Genomic DNA, 13,363 nt, shown 5'->3' on the forward strand with positions numbered 1-13,363 from the left:
AACGCAAAAGAAATGCACGATGCAAAGAAGGCTACAAAACTGGAGGGAAAAACTCCTGCACGCAGGTTCTTAATTGCAACAGAACACTCCACTGTGCAAAAGAGCTGCAATTTAGCGGGAACACAATTTAGCGATGCCGAAGCACACACAAACAAGAAAATCACAACTTTGGGTTGTGACAAGGTGCAGGGTTTCTGGGTTCTGGGGCCCTGCACCCCTAGCTGCTGACAGACAAAACTCGTGCCATGGGTGCTTGTGCAACTGTATCTGTCTCTGTCTTGGGGCATGGGAGACACTACTGCAGGCCAGGCTACTAAGCTACTGTGTTACCAGTTAGGAATCAATCATGATTCAATCAGGGACCAGCTCAATACACAGGACCTAGCTAATATACCCAGTTAATTACAATTAATTAGCACCTACAAAACCAAACTAAGGAGAGGAAATAATCAATACAGACAATCAACTGCCCCAAGACAGACACAGTCAGTCTCACAAGCACTCATGTCACAAGTTTGGCCTGTCAGCAGCTAGGGGTGCAGGGCCCCAGAACCCCCCTATACGCATCTCCTCAACAGCTGGCAGGCTTTGTGGCCTCAGCAGGGGCCACCATCCCTGCAGCTGTCACCCCGCTGCACCTTAACACATGCAGTCTCCCCCATGTCACGAGTTTTGCTTGTCCGCAGCTTGGGGTGTAGTTCCACCCAAACCTCTGCACTGATCTTCTTGATGAATGAGTTGGGCTGTGGAAACCTGAGATGACACTTCAAAAATTGGCTGATACAGTCTACAGTTTGAAGCAAAGCTTAGGGTAGAACAGTGTCTATATAAGTGCTGAGATTGCTTCCATGTGGAAGTCTAGATTCTTGTCCCTCTGAATTTCTATTTAATGTCCTAAAACAGAGAAAAAAACCCCCAAAAAACTACCCACATCCTTTAACACAGGGGTGGGCAATTATTTTGGCTGGAGGGCTGCTTTATGAGTTTTGGTAAGCTGTTGAGGGCCACTTGGGTAGCCCCACCATTTGACAGTTGCTCTACCCCCTGGTTGCCATCTTGGGACTGGAAGCTGTTCTACCCTGCACCCCCTCCAGCTCTGGCCAGGTGCAGCTGCTGTCAAGAGACCTGGGCAGAGGTGGGGGAAGGGAGTCCCCCTTGCCTCAGAGGCCCAGCCTGGCTTTCCCTAATATCCAAGCTGGGGTAGCCGGGGTGGGGGTGAGGTCAGAAGGCTCTGTTCCATCCTGCTCCCTGACCTCTAGCTCCAGCCAGGCCAAGCCCAGCTCCCTTCCCCTCCCCCACTGACAGCCCCAGAACTGGGGCAGGTGGGACTGCAGAGAGGGGCAGTTCGGCAGCACCTCCACCTGTTGGCTAGGGACAGTGTGGGCAGGCTTGAATCCCCCTCCCCCCCACAACCCAACAGGCAAATGTCTGTAGGCACCCCTAGTCCTTTGGGGGAAACCATTTTTATTCCAAAACTAGTATGTATATGGCAGCACCCATCTTGCTTAACACATTATAGTCTGAAGTGGGAACTCCCAGTGATAAAAGTATGATCTTCTACAGTCTGAGCTATCAGACAAGGCTGTTTACTAGTAGATTTGTATGCTACATGGATCAGATACTTAGGTGAACACAGCAGGCATTCAAGGCACCCCTCATTAGACTCAAGACACCCTTCAGAAAATGCCAGCTCTTAGCTTTCACTCATTTATTGACTAAAGAAAAATAATAGGGCAATTCTTCTGTTGCAAAGAATTCAGAAAGACCACAACAGGTCAAAATGTTTTTGACTAGTTGGGTTTATCATATGTACGTTTATGCACAACTAAAGGTTCTTAACATTGTGTAGTGCCTCAGATCATCCTGTTGAGAATCACTGGTCAATAGGAAAAGTAGCCTTGAAGTGATAAGGCTAGCCTTGTATGTAAGGCTACTTACAAATATTTTAGTAGAAAAAAAAGTGTGTCACATTTCTTCTAAGTATTTTTGTTTGTTTTAATATTTTGTGGAGACAAGTTGATTTCAGGGATGCTTCAATGGAATCTAGGCAAGGGCCTATCTTGCCAGAAGTCTATCACCACTCTGTCTGATTTTCTGTCATTTCACCCACACACCTCCTGGGCAGCTCATCTGTCAGACTGCATTGGAGTTGAGGACCTTGGGATTCTGAGGATCTGTTGTTCTGGAGTAGCCTGCCATGCAGACAGCCTCAGAGCTGGACACTCCAGGGCTTTCAGGGTCTACCACTCCAGCGCAACCCACATTGTGGACTATCCTAGAATTTTTTGTGATAATTTCAAAATTTTAGGGACTTCCCCACCCCTCAATTAGAACACAACCAAATTTTGTTAATATCAAAATCATTAGCAAAATCCTCCACTTTCTTCATGTAGCTGCAGTTACACAGAATAGAAGGAATGTCAAGGTGGATGAGATCCACATTTTTCCCCACATCTGTTTCTGCACTAAGCACAGAAATAAAGGGATTGAGAACAGAGGCCATGATTCCTTCTCCTTAGCTTACAACATTGGGACCTGATTCTGCAAACACAAATATATGCATAATTCAATTCACACAAATAGTCCCACTGATTTCAGTGTACATGCTAAATGTTTGCAAGATCAGACTCTAAATTATATCAAGAATGCCAGCATAAAAGTGATAGCAGACCTTTGAAAAGAGAAGCAGAAGACATCTTTCTAAATATTAGGAGAGGACTGCTGTTGAGAGAAAGAAGTTACCTTTGTGGAAGAGAGACCATTTGAGGTAATTTATATTTAGAAGTTTTCACAGAGATCTCCTTTCAGTCAAGCATTTCAGTATGTGCTTACATGTATTCCTATATAACAAAGCATTTAAGCAAATGCTTAAGTGCTTTGACTGGGGATGCACTTTTGAATGGAGGTCAAAGAAAGCCAAGTCCATTATAAAGAGTTAAAAGTGGTTTTAGGTCCTACACCTACTCTGAGATTGTCCTGCCAATCTTTGTGGGTTTTTTACAATCATATTTTCCTAATTTTTAAGCACTTTCTCAGCCTTGCTGCTGTTCCAAAAGACAGGAGACAGTCACCATTTTTTCTGAATGACACAGTATATGTATAATCGCTATGTGCTTTTAAATGTAAAACTATACCCACTAAAAAGAGTCTCTCTCAGACTTCATATACAGTAATCTTAGTAGCTACAAAGGTTTAAAATACCATCAATATTTTGAACTATGTTGGGGCAGAAAAACTGTGGGTATATATAAACATAGAGGATGCTGGAAAACAAGAATTATACTAATTATACTTAAGAACAGCAAAAACATGGCACATTTTTACATAAACACAATATGCATAATAACTTATCTTCATTACAGTGTACCAGAGTCTCATTATAGAAACACAATGCAAAATGCATCTGCACCGTGCCACAATTCAGAATTACCATGGTCACGTTGGCAGGGAGGATCCATTAAAGGTACAAACAGACAGGTTCAAATCCTGTTCCCACAGTAGTTGAACGTTAGCATATTGACTTTAATGAAGCCCAGCTGAATTTATCACTTTGTAACTGAAGGACAGGATTTGATCCCATTTATTTTTATATATCATACTCCTCCCTGTTAGTTTGGACAGTTTGGACCAAGCAAATGTTTGGACAGTTTGGACCAGGCAAATGTAGCCTGGTTGTAAAAATCAGCAGAATCAGATAAAATGTTTTAAAAATTAAGTGCTTCTCTTAACCAAAGAAGCATCCCCAAATATCCACTCTTGTTTGAGTTTGGCTTCCACTGCATTAGAAAAGTGTTCATTCTGTCACCACCTTGCCTCCAGTGCTGTGCCTCCATCTCACATGAAGGTGTCATTAGTTTTGAGTAAAGCTTTTTAGCCTCCTAATGCCCCCATATCCCAGAAACAGAATCTTACAGAATGATACAGCTCACATTTTGGCAACCCCTGTAAATCAGAAATTGTCTTACTCACACCCTCACCCATCCCCAGTGTCTCTTGCAGTTGTAGCCCAGGTACCCCCCGGGTGTGCCCTGTCTGCAAGTGGAAGGGATGGGGTGGTCAGGCAAGAGAGCTGTAAGAGGGGCCTGCCACCTGGGAGCAGTTCCTTTCTCTTCTCTATAGAGCCAGGCCGAGACAAAGTGCTTAATTATATACAAATTTATTGCTACACAAAAATAAATATGAATAAGAGACTTTAAATATTTACAGTAGAATTAGTATGTGACACTGTATACAATAACCTGCAATAAACACATTGCACCACTTTGAGGGACTGCAAAAGATAAACCGGGTGATTCACAGCATAGGCAATAATTAACCCCCCTGCACAGAATGAACATTAATACTCTGGAACAGGTAAGTCAAGGCATCCACACAATAAACACATATAAGCATCGACTTAGATAAACCCAGGTAAATTGAGGTAGCAATGCAATATTCCAAGAATAGGCAGTAAACATATATAGGTAATGAAGACAGGTAAACCCGTATAAACCCCCTTAAGGAGTACCCATAACTATGTTAACCTCTACAGTACGAAGCAACATTAATCACAGAATATGGGGTGCACTTAGCACCCCACAGGGTGTTACCTAGAGCCCCTCCCCTTTAGGGCCCTGGGATTTGGACATACCCCCTCCCACAATGGAGAAGGGTGGAGGCTGCAGACGCTCCTCTCCCAAGACTGCCTCCCCTGTGGGACCTGCTTCCCCCTCAACTCACACTCCCACTCTGAAGCAGCCAAAGCTCATCTCCTGGTGGCCAGTCCTACAAGGGCAGCTGTCTGGCAGCGCCTCCAGCTCCTCTTGATGGGCTGGTATCCAGCACTGGGCACTCAGGGTGCTCTTATGGGAGCTAAGCCCTTACTGGTTCCAGTTCCCCAGCCTCACACTGATGAACATGAGCCTGCAATGCGATGCGGCGGCTAGTAAAGCGACCAAACCGCTGGCTTGCATCCATAGATGCTTCTCCAGCAAATCCCGGGACGTCATTCTCCCACTGTACTCGGCCTTAGTGAGGCCGCAGCTGGAGTACTGTGTCCAGTTTTGGGCTCCACAATTCAAAAAGGATGTGGAGAAGCTTGAGAGAGTCCAGAGAAGAGCCACGCGCATGATCAGAGGTCAGGGAAGGAGACCCTACGATGACAGGCTGAGAGCCCTGGGGCTCTTTAGCCTGAAAAAGCGCAGGCTCAGGGGTGATCTGATGGCCACCTACAAGTTTATCAGGGGTGACCACCAGTATCTGGGGGAACGTTTGTTCACCAGAGCGCCCCAAGAGATGACGAGGTCAAATGGTCACAAACTACTTCAAGATCGTTTCAGGCTGGACATAAGGAAGAATTTCTTTACTGTCCGAGCCCCCAAGGTCTGGAACAGCCTGCCACCGGAGGTGGTTCAAGCGCCTTCATTGAACACCTTCAAGATGAAACTGGATGCTCATCTTGCTGGGATCCTATGACCCCAGCTGACTTCCTGCCCTTTGGGCAGGGGGCTGGACTCGATGATCTTCCGAGGTCCCTTCCAGCCCTAATGTCTATGAAATCTATGAAATGTAATCTACTCACTGGTGGTGCATAAGCTTTGGAGCTTGCAGTTCTTGTCGTCTTCATTATACTTTAAGGCCAGAATGGTCTGTTAGTTGCTTAGTCTGACCTCCTGAATAGCACAGGCCATAGAATCTCACCCAGTAATTTGTATATAAAGCCTATAACTACCATTCAAGCTGCAGCAGTGGTCCCCAAATTGTGGTCCAGGGATCACCAATGATCCCTGAGCCCATGATAAGTCAACATCATCAGCAATCACTCACAGTCAAGGATGATCATTCCCACAGGTCAAATAAAAGGTTGTAGATGAGCCCATCAATGGCTAAAAAGGCCAATCCTAGAGTCATAGACTCTCTGGCAAATGTCACAGGTTAAAGGTGGGGGAGGCGAGTCTGACCATGGATTTCTCAGTCTTGTTTCCTTTCCTTCTATTTCTGTAGTTTTTCTGCCTCCAGGTTGAGATAGTTTTCTTCAAAGTAAGACGTACCTTTTTTCACAAGGCATCATCATATAAGTGGTCTGCAGTGGGTCCAGAGAGTGCACCAGGTCCCAAACACCTTAAGTTTTTTTTCACTTGGGAGTTCAATGAAAAGGGTACATGGTTGCTCATAAGCACTTTTGAGGGTTGACTGTTGTCTGTTGGTTCAAAAGGTTTGGGAACCACTGAGCTACATCATATGTTTTGGTAAGATGTCAGACCTTTATTTAAAGAACACAAGTGTTGAGAAATTTACCACCTCTCTAGATAATTCATTCCAATAACTAATCAACACATTAGTCTCCATTTTCTCAGTCAGTTCCCTATCTGATTTTTCTCTTTTGCTTCTTCTGTTTTTCTCTCCACCAGTTGCTGTTTAACTTTGCAAAGCATTTTGAGAAATAGTTCATAGGAGGTCTGGGAGGAGAGGTGACCTGCAAGTTTGTAGATAACTATCTATATATTGAGATATGGTCCACAATGTAAAAGGGTTTAAGAAAGGCCTCTTCTCTTCAGAGTTTGATTCTAGTATGACCACCATTAACACAACAGCATGAGTTCCCCGTGGAAGGAAATCGAATGCCTTGCTGCTGTAGGCAGCATGATTCAGTGGCAGTCTGTGCTGCAGTAGGATACCAAGGTAGCAGCAGTGCAAAGAGGGCAGTTATTTGTCTGCTAGCTTTAGCACAGATTTGCACACATCCTTGGCCAAAGTGGTCCAAGCTTCCCTCAGGTTCCAATCACTATCCTGTCAGTGGGACAACGACACAAAATTAATTATAACCTCTCAGTGATTTTGACACAAGGATGTTCTTCATTTCTAAGGTGGTTGTGGCTGCTACTAAAAAAAAAATACAGATGCATTTATTTGTAGATTTTAAGGTTAGATGGGACCATTCAGTTATTAGTCTAAGCTCTAATATAGCACATTCCTGGATCGAATCTGTTTATTTTGGATTCTAAATACAGGGCCATACCAACACATAACAGATTCCAATATCTGGTAACTGCTAGGCAATGCTCAATAATGTGTTTTTTGGGGGGAAGAAATTACCTGGCCTACAGTTTGTGGCTCTGCCTCTCTCTGTCAGGTCCAGTTCAGTGTATGCTCCCAAACCTGAGGACTACAGAAATGAACAATACTCTATCATATTATCAAGGCTGACTTTTTTTTAATGGAAAGAATCATAATTGCCACCTTCCTTCTCACCATCCACAAAAAGCCCAACATGCCACAAACTGACAGGGACATACAGTTAAAAAGACAATTCCTTGGCAAATCCCTGGACTCTGCTTTCCCCTCCTCTGCCTGGTGAGGGCCTTAAGATTTCATTTAGAATTCTCTCCACCACTGTGTAGGATAACCATGAATTTGCTCCAAAGTAAAGGAATTTTCTGTTGTGGTCTTACTGGTCAAAAATTATCAAAATATTTTTCGCCTTGCAGGAGAGTCTAAAGAATTTCACTGAGATTGTGGCCACATTGTGCTAGGCATTGCACATTCACACTGTGAAAGAGTCCCTGCCACAAAGCATTTGCTCTCTTCATAGACAAACGGGAAGCAAGCACAGAACAGTAAAGTGAACCACTCTGGTGCACACAGCGGGTTAGCAGCAGATCTGGGAAGACAGTGTAGGGCTCTGGGTTCTCAGTCCACTAGACAAGAATGCCATCCTGTATGCTACCTGAGACTGTTTCTTAATTTCTGAAGTAAATGTCAGCCATGACAGGCCACTATCTTGGAGGAATATGATTGTCCTGGAACACTGAAATGAAAGAGTTGGTAACACAAGTGATCTGCCTAATCCTAAATGTTCCATGATCAGTAAATCATATCTTCAAAAGCAAGGAAGTCTAGAATTAGTAAACCATGCTTTATGTCTTTAGCTTTCTGTGAAGAACCTGTTTCAAGAGCAAATTTTCATGGAGTCCAGTTAGTATTTCTGAAAAGGATAAGTCATAATGAACATCTTACCTTCTTTAATGGAAAAATATGTGTGCCTGCCTAGCCTCAAACATCTTGCCCCATGTCTCTTTGGTTTGGGAGCTCACTGGGATCCGCCCTGCCATCGCAGGTGGTCTTTCGAGGAGGTCTTTACACATGATGCAGATCACCCCTTTCTCGCCTGCCACGACTTTGAATCTTCTTCAGTGGTGGGGCTCAGTACTACGCGGTTTCCCTCGCTGGCCACTCGTTCCTTTGGCGGTCTTCCGCGAGGCTCCACCTCCCCTCTACCTCGCCCTATACCCAGCTTGGCAGGTCACTGTCGATCCTGCGGCCGTTCTTGTGCACCACGAGTGTCTTTCAATCAATAAACATACAGCCCCTTATTCTGTTTTCCTCGCTTCCCTCTGCCTCAACCCCTTCCAGCATGGGGAAACACAAAATGCTCTAAAGCAAAAGAAAAACACGAGAAAACCACCACCGACACCGTGCACTCTGCGTGCACCCAAGATACACCCCGTGCTCCTATTTGACTGCTAGGGTGCTTTTTTTGTTCACCTAGCCCCGTGGCTTGGTTCCTACGGACCTGGCTATTGTTGCCCTCTCTCTGGGCCTTTACAATGTCATCAGCCTCTCTCTGGGCTTTTTGGTGTCATGGTCCTCTCTCCGGGCCTTCAGTATCATCGTCCTCTCTCTGGGCCTTCACAGTCTCGTCGCCCTCTCTCTGGGCTTTCACAATAGTGCTACTCCCCTTCTATGGGGCTCCTCAGTGATACTGCCCTCTTTCTGGGCCTTCACAATAATGCTGCCCTCTCTCTGGGGCTTCGCATTAAGGCTGCCCTCTCTCTGTGCCTTCACAACATTGCCCCTCTCTCTGGGGCATCTCCTCAGGAACCAGATTAAGATACATTACTCCTAATATTGTTTTTCCACACAAGTAATTTATATAATCACCACAGAGTTGATGTGTGATTACAGACAGGCAGCGAGGTGGGCTACAAATGGAAAGGATGTTCCTCCAAGAAAATTCAGTTACTATATTCAAATCTGACCCCTAAGAGTGAAAGCAGTTTGAGAGCCCTTCAATGTATACTCAATACCCAGGAACTCATAATAAGGTTCAGGGCCATTCTGTGGTAGGCACAGTCCAAACATTCCTCATGCAATTCTGCCATTATTGCAATCAGCTATTCAATTTGAAAGGGAGGTCTGGCAGATAGGTTATGCTCCATGAGGGAGGATGCACTGGGAAACATTTTATCCAGTATTATGAAGGAAAAAGTTGTGATCCAGCTTTATTAATCCCTTATGAGCAATTCTGAGTGCAAAGTAGTTTTACATTACATAAAATATTACCTGGAAAGCAATCTGAGGCATGGGTGGATGTGGGGGAAAAAAAGCATTTGACTTACAAAGTTATTTAAATTTGACTTTCAAAGCATTTAACATAATACCTTTTCCTGTACCTGAAAGAGCAAATTACCAAAGCAGTTGACTAGAATTATTTTACTGATTTTATAAAACATATTTTCTCAATTCTTCAGAAGTCAATGCAATCCCGTTCTTAGATGGTTCTGATCTTTTCTGATTCTTAGAGGTATAATCAGATATTTCTGATTGACTGACAAGCAAAGGTTGCCTGCCATTTCAAGGTGGTTTCATGAAAATGAATGAAAAAGAAAAAAGCAGTTTGAAATGATAACTTCAGAGAACAACAAAATAGAAAAGTTAGGTTATCCTCCATGATAGCCTTCTGGAGCCCTGCCTCTTACAGTCCAGGGTAAAATTCCTGTTACAACCTCACTGAAAATAAGGGTGTTGTCTGAGTATTTTCCACCAGGCTCAGGTGCTGGTGGTACTTAATTATTAGGGTGTGGCAGAAGGTAAAGCAGGTTGGCACCTTAGAGACTAACTGGTTCACAGAGGTTATTAGAGAACGGCTATTCAACTGCCACAGCTCTTTATTAAGGAGACTTCTGCTTCAGCATGCAATAAAATTCACTAGGTGGAGCTCTAAGGTACCAGGTAGCCTCGGGGGACCCCCAGAGAAGCAACTTTCTAGTATATTCATGGAAGACTTCAGCAAAGAGCTCACAACTGCACATTAATGTACTAACCCCAAAATAAGGGATTGTAGTCACAAGAGACGTAGACCAAAGGATTAATGCTCAAAGCAGAAGTTTAAATAGTTGCAAATCAAATGACTTTTATGCCATGGACCCTTGAACTAATCAATACCAGTTTGACAGTAGATCATTGTACAGAGGGAGAGAGAGACAATTTAAGTAAAACATTCTTCATTAGTCCAAATTTGCACCGAGGAGTGAAAAAGTTTTCCTTCCCTTCCTTCAAACTGCAGGAGGCTTTAAGACACTCATAAATAAAAAGAAATGCAGAGTGCTGGAAACAGGCAATTTGGTAACCTGAGGTGCCACTTTTTTTGATCGATGGGTCTGCGAAGTGTATGTTATTTACAAGAGGCATGGGAGATTTCAGAGATGAGCCTGCTGCACTTCCAGTGGGGTGAGTTCTGTGCATACATACATACATACATACACATATATACACCCCCCCCAAGGGTATAAAATCAGATTGAACAAGGTGGACCTACAAAATATTTCACAACCCTTTAAACCCTGACTGGGGTTCAACACTTGCAGGTTTCCAGTTTTACCCTTTTCAAAAGAAAGCTTCTCAAGTTTCACCTTGCCATCAAAAGATTTCTCAAAAGGGGTGGGCATGAAATTCATTCTTTAAACAAAAATGTACCCAGTTATGTCTGTTCGGGGGGGATTTTTTTTCTTCCCCCACTACATGACAGTACAAGCTGTAATGGGTGGGCCTGTACCTGGGGACAAGGGACAGTTTTTTTCTGTCATTTGTCCCTCAGTCCAGTCACTTTTTAAGTTTCTGAAGGCTGGAGTTACATAGTGAACGAGGAGCAAGTGGGCACCGCTAGCCATTGTGGGAGGATGGTCAGTGAAACACACGGAGACCATTGCCTTGGCTGTTCTCACTTTCTGGAAAAGCCCCAGATTGCTGCTAAAACCTTATGGAAATGTAATGGCTGGGCTTCATGGTAATGACCTGATGCACGTGAAAAAGGCAGTCCTAAGAGAGAGATGAGTCTGGGGAAAGGCAAGGCTGACAAAAAAAGTTTTCTTTTAGTCTGAACTCAAAAAGCAGTGGGGGGGGTCAAAAAATCCCTCTTATTGGTTGTCAAGGAGATCTACTGTTGGGTTTGCTGGACTTCAAAGCCAGTGTGTGAAAGGAGCTAGGCGAGTGCTCACTGAATCTCGGGGGGCAGGGGGCACACAGGGGCTGGGAGGCTCAGGAGGTACCTGGAGCAGGAGGAGGAGGGAGCTACTGGGGCAGACAGGGAGAGGCAGCGAGATTCAAGGGATCAAGTGACAGCTTGGAGGATCTGAGGCAAATAAATTACTTTTAAAAAAGCACTGCTGGCAGGGACAGGGAAGGTTCTGTGGGTGAAATCTTCTATTAGGCCAACTCAATAGTTGGGGAGAGTTATTCTTTGAAAGCTTTGGGGCACAAACACGCTTCTTCAGGCACGGGAAGAAAAGGTAGAAAAGCAAGGACTCGGTGCTGCTCACCTGGGAGCACTCATGCTCCGGGAGAGAGCCTGGGGGCGGGGGCAGGAGGGGCCGGGGCGCTCTCAGAGGGAGAAGGGGAGAGAGTTCAATGCCCTCTCCCAGCAACCCCTCCCCCCACTCCCGCGCCTGATGCGGGATTGGCACTAGTCCCTGTCTGTCCCGCCTACCCCGCGGGTCCCTCTGCGAATCAGCGGGATGCTGTCAGCGCGTCAGTGTCTCCGGCTCCCCTCTGCCAGTCCCGGGCGCGTCTCTTATCAAAGCCGCGCACCAGCTGCATTGCATCCTATCATGAACATGGGGACTGTTTGCTTGCCGCGGTGGGACTTTTGTTTGCTGGTCGCCCTCTTCTCCACGGGCAGGCTTGCGGGGGGCAGCGGGGTCCCAGGTAAGAGAGATTGCCCACCTTCTCGCTTGGGCTGGGATGCAATTGCTGCTGGGGTGCTCTTTGCCCACCCTTTCTTTCTTGCAGGGGGCGGGGTGCTAATATGGGGCTGCCAAGGGAGTTTTCCTGGGGGTTAAATGCTTTTTCAGCAATTTTTGGAAGGAAATGAATGGGGGGGGTTTGTTTTCCGTACGGGGGGATGTTACTTTTTCATAAAGGCCCCTAAAATCGCTGCCCTGAATGGCTCTGTGTAGAAAGCTAGATTTTTATTATTTTTTTTTGAGCCTGGGTATCCCGTCCTTTATTTAAAGTTCTCCCTTGATCCAGCTGACATTGTCCTCCACTTGCTTTGCACTTTTCCTAGCCAGCAGACTGCTGAGCCTGGGCTCTGCTGCGACCATATAGATAGATAGATAGATAACAACTTTTCATAGAAATGCGTTGTGACAGCGGGGTCTTATTGGGTCAGCTTTTCAGGATGCAGAGAGCCCTTGCAGATTTGTTTAAACAAAAACAACCTTGGCAGGTGAGATGGGGAGGGTGGGGGGTGCCTGTTTCTCCCCATCGGAAAAGCTTTTACATTAAGTAAAAGGGAGCAAGCATAAGCGCTGGGGGCCCAGGCAGCGGGAGATTTTGTAGCGGGGGAAAGGCTCATATTTGGTTTTGCTCCTTTCATTTGACTCATTGGCATTCACGCCTGACTCCCAGGCATCCTCTGGTTGCTGTGAGATGTCCTCCTTGGCTCATTGCAGTTTGAATTTCTGACGGCCTTATAAAGGAGCCCAGCTGTCATTTTTGCTGATCTTGGTGGGAAATGGGTGCCAGTTTAATGAGTCAAAAGTATGAACTTCAGGCATTTAAAAAAAAAACAAACTTCCCCCCCCCCCTTTTTTTTTCTTTCCTTCCCTTTTGTGCTTGACTGACTCTGAGCAACACTCTCAGCCCTCCTAAGCGAATTCACGTAAATCGTAGCTAGATCTGCACTGGCCCAGCAGCTAAAATAAACTGGGGGTGGGGCGCAGAGAAGGAATCTCAGCAGCTCCACATTTTCTAGGGGAGGCACAACTTGAGGGGGGACGTCTCTCTCTCCCCACCCCATCCCTTTAAAGAAAAAAAAAAATTCTTGGGAAGATCCTTGAAGGGGAGCACCCCTTCTTTGCAAAGTCTTCTGCATTGCCACAATATATGATTATTCCTCCCCTCCCCACGGTGACTTTGAAGGATCCTTGTTTAATCCCTGGAGATGGCTGAGTGAGCATTTCTGAAACAATTAGCGTTAGGATTCCAGGCTAACAATCAAACTGTTTTCACTTTACTGCACCTTTTGGGAGGATCTGTTCATCTAATTGGCATGAAACAAACTGCACATGGATGTCACTGGGCTCACTCCCCCCCCCCCCCCCCC

The 13,363-nt window shown here is 45.3% G+C and overlaps 1 protein-coding gene across 1 annotated transcript in view; it reads left to right on the top strand.

The window, feature by feature from the left end:
• The first annotated feature begins 11,808 nt into the window (after positions 1-11,808).
• The window catches only part of SCUBE1 (signal peptide, CUB domain and EGF like domain containing 1), a 356,000-nt gene continuing 354,445 nt past the window's right edge, over positions 11,809-13,363 (top strand). The window contains exon 1 of the mRNA XM_014523611.2: positions 11,809-11,961. Within this exon, the coding sequence (XP_014379097.1) occupies positions 11,865-11,961 (97 nt within the window). The 5' untranslated portion in view covers positions 11,809-11,864. The remainder of the gene's footprint in view (positions 11,962-13,363) is intronic.

Source organism: Alligator sinensis, unplaced genomic scaffold, assembly GCF_000455745.1.
Source record: "Alligator sinensis unplaced genomic scaffold, ASM45574v1 scaffold292_1, whole genome shotgun sequence".
NCBI lineage: Eukaryota > Metazoa > Chordata > Crocodylia > Alligatoridae > Alligator > Alligator sinensis.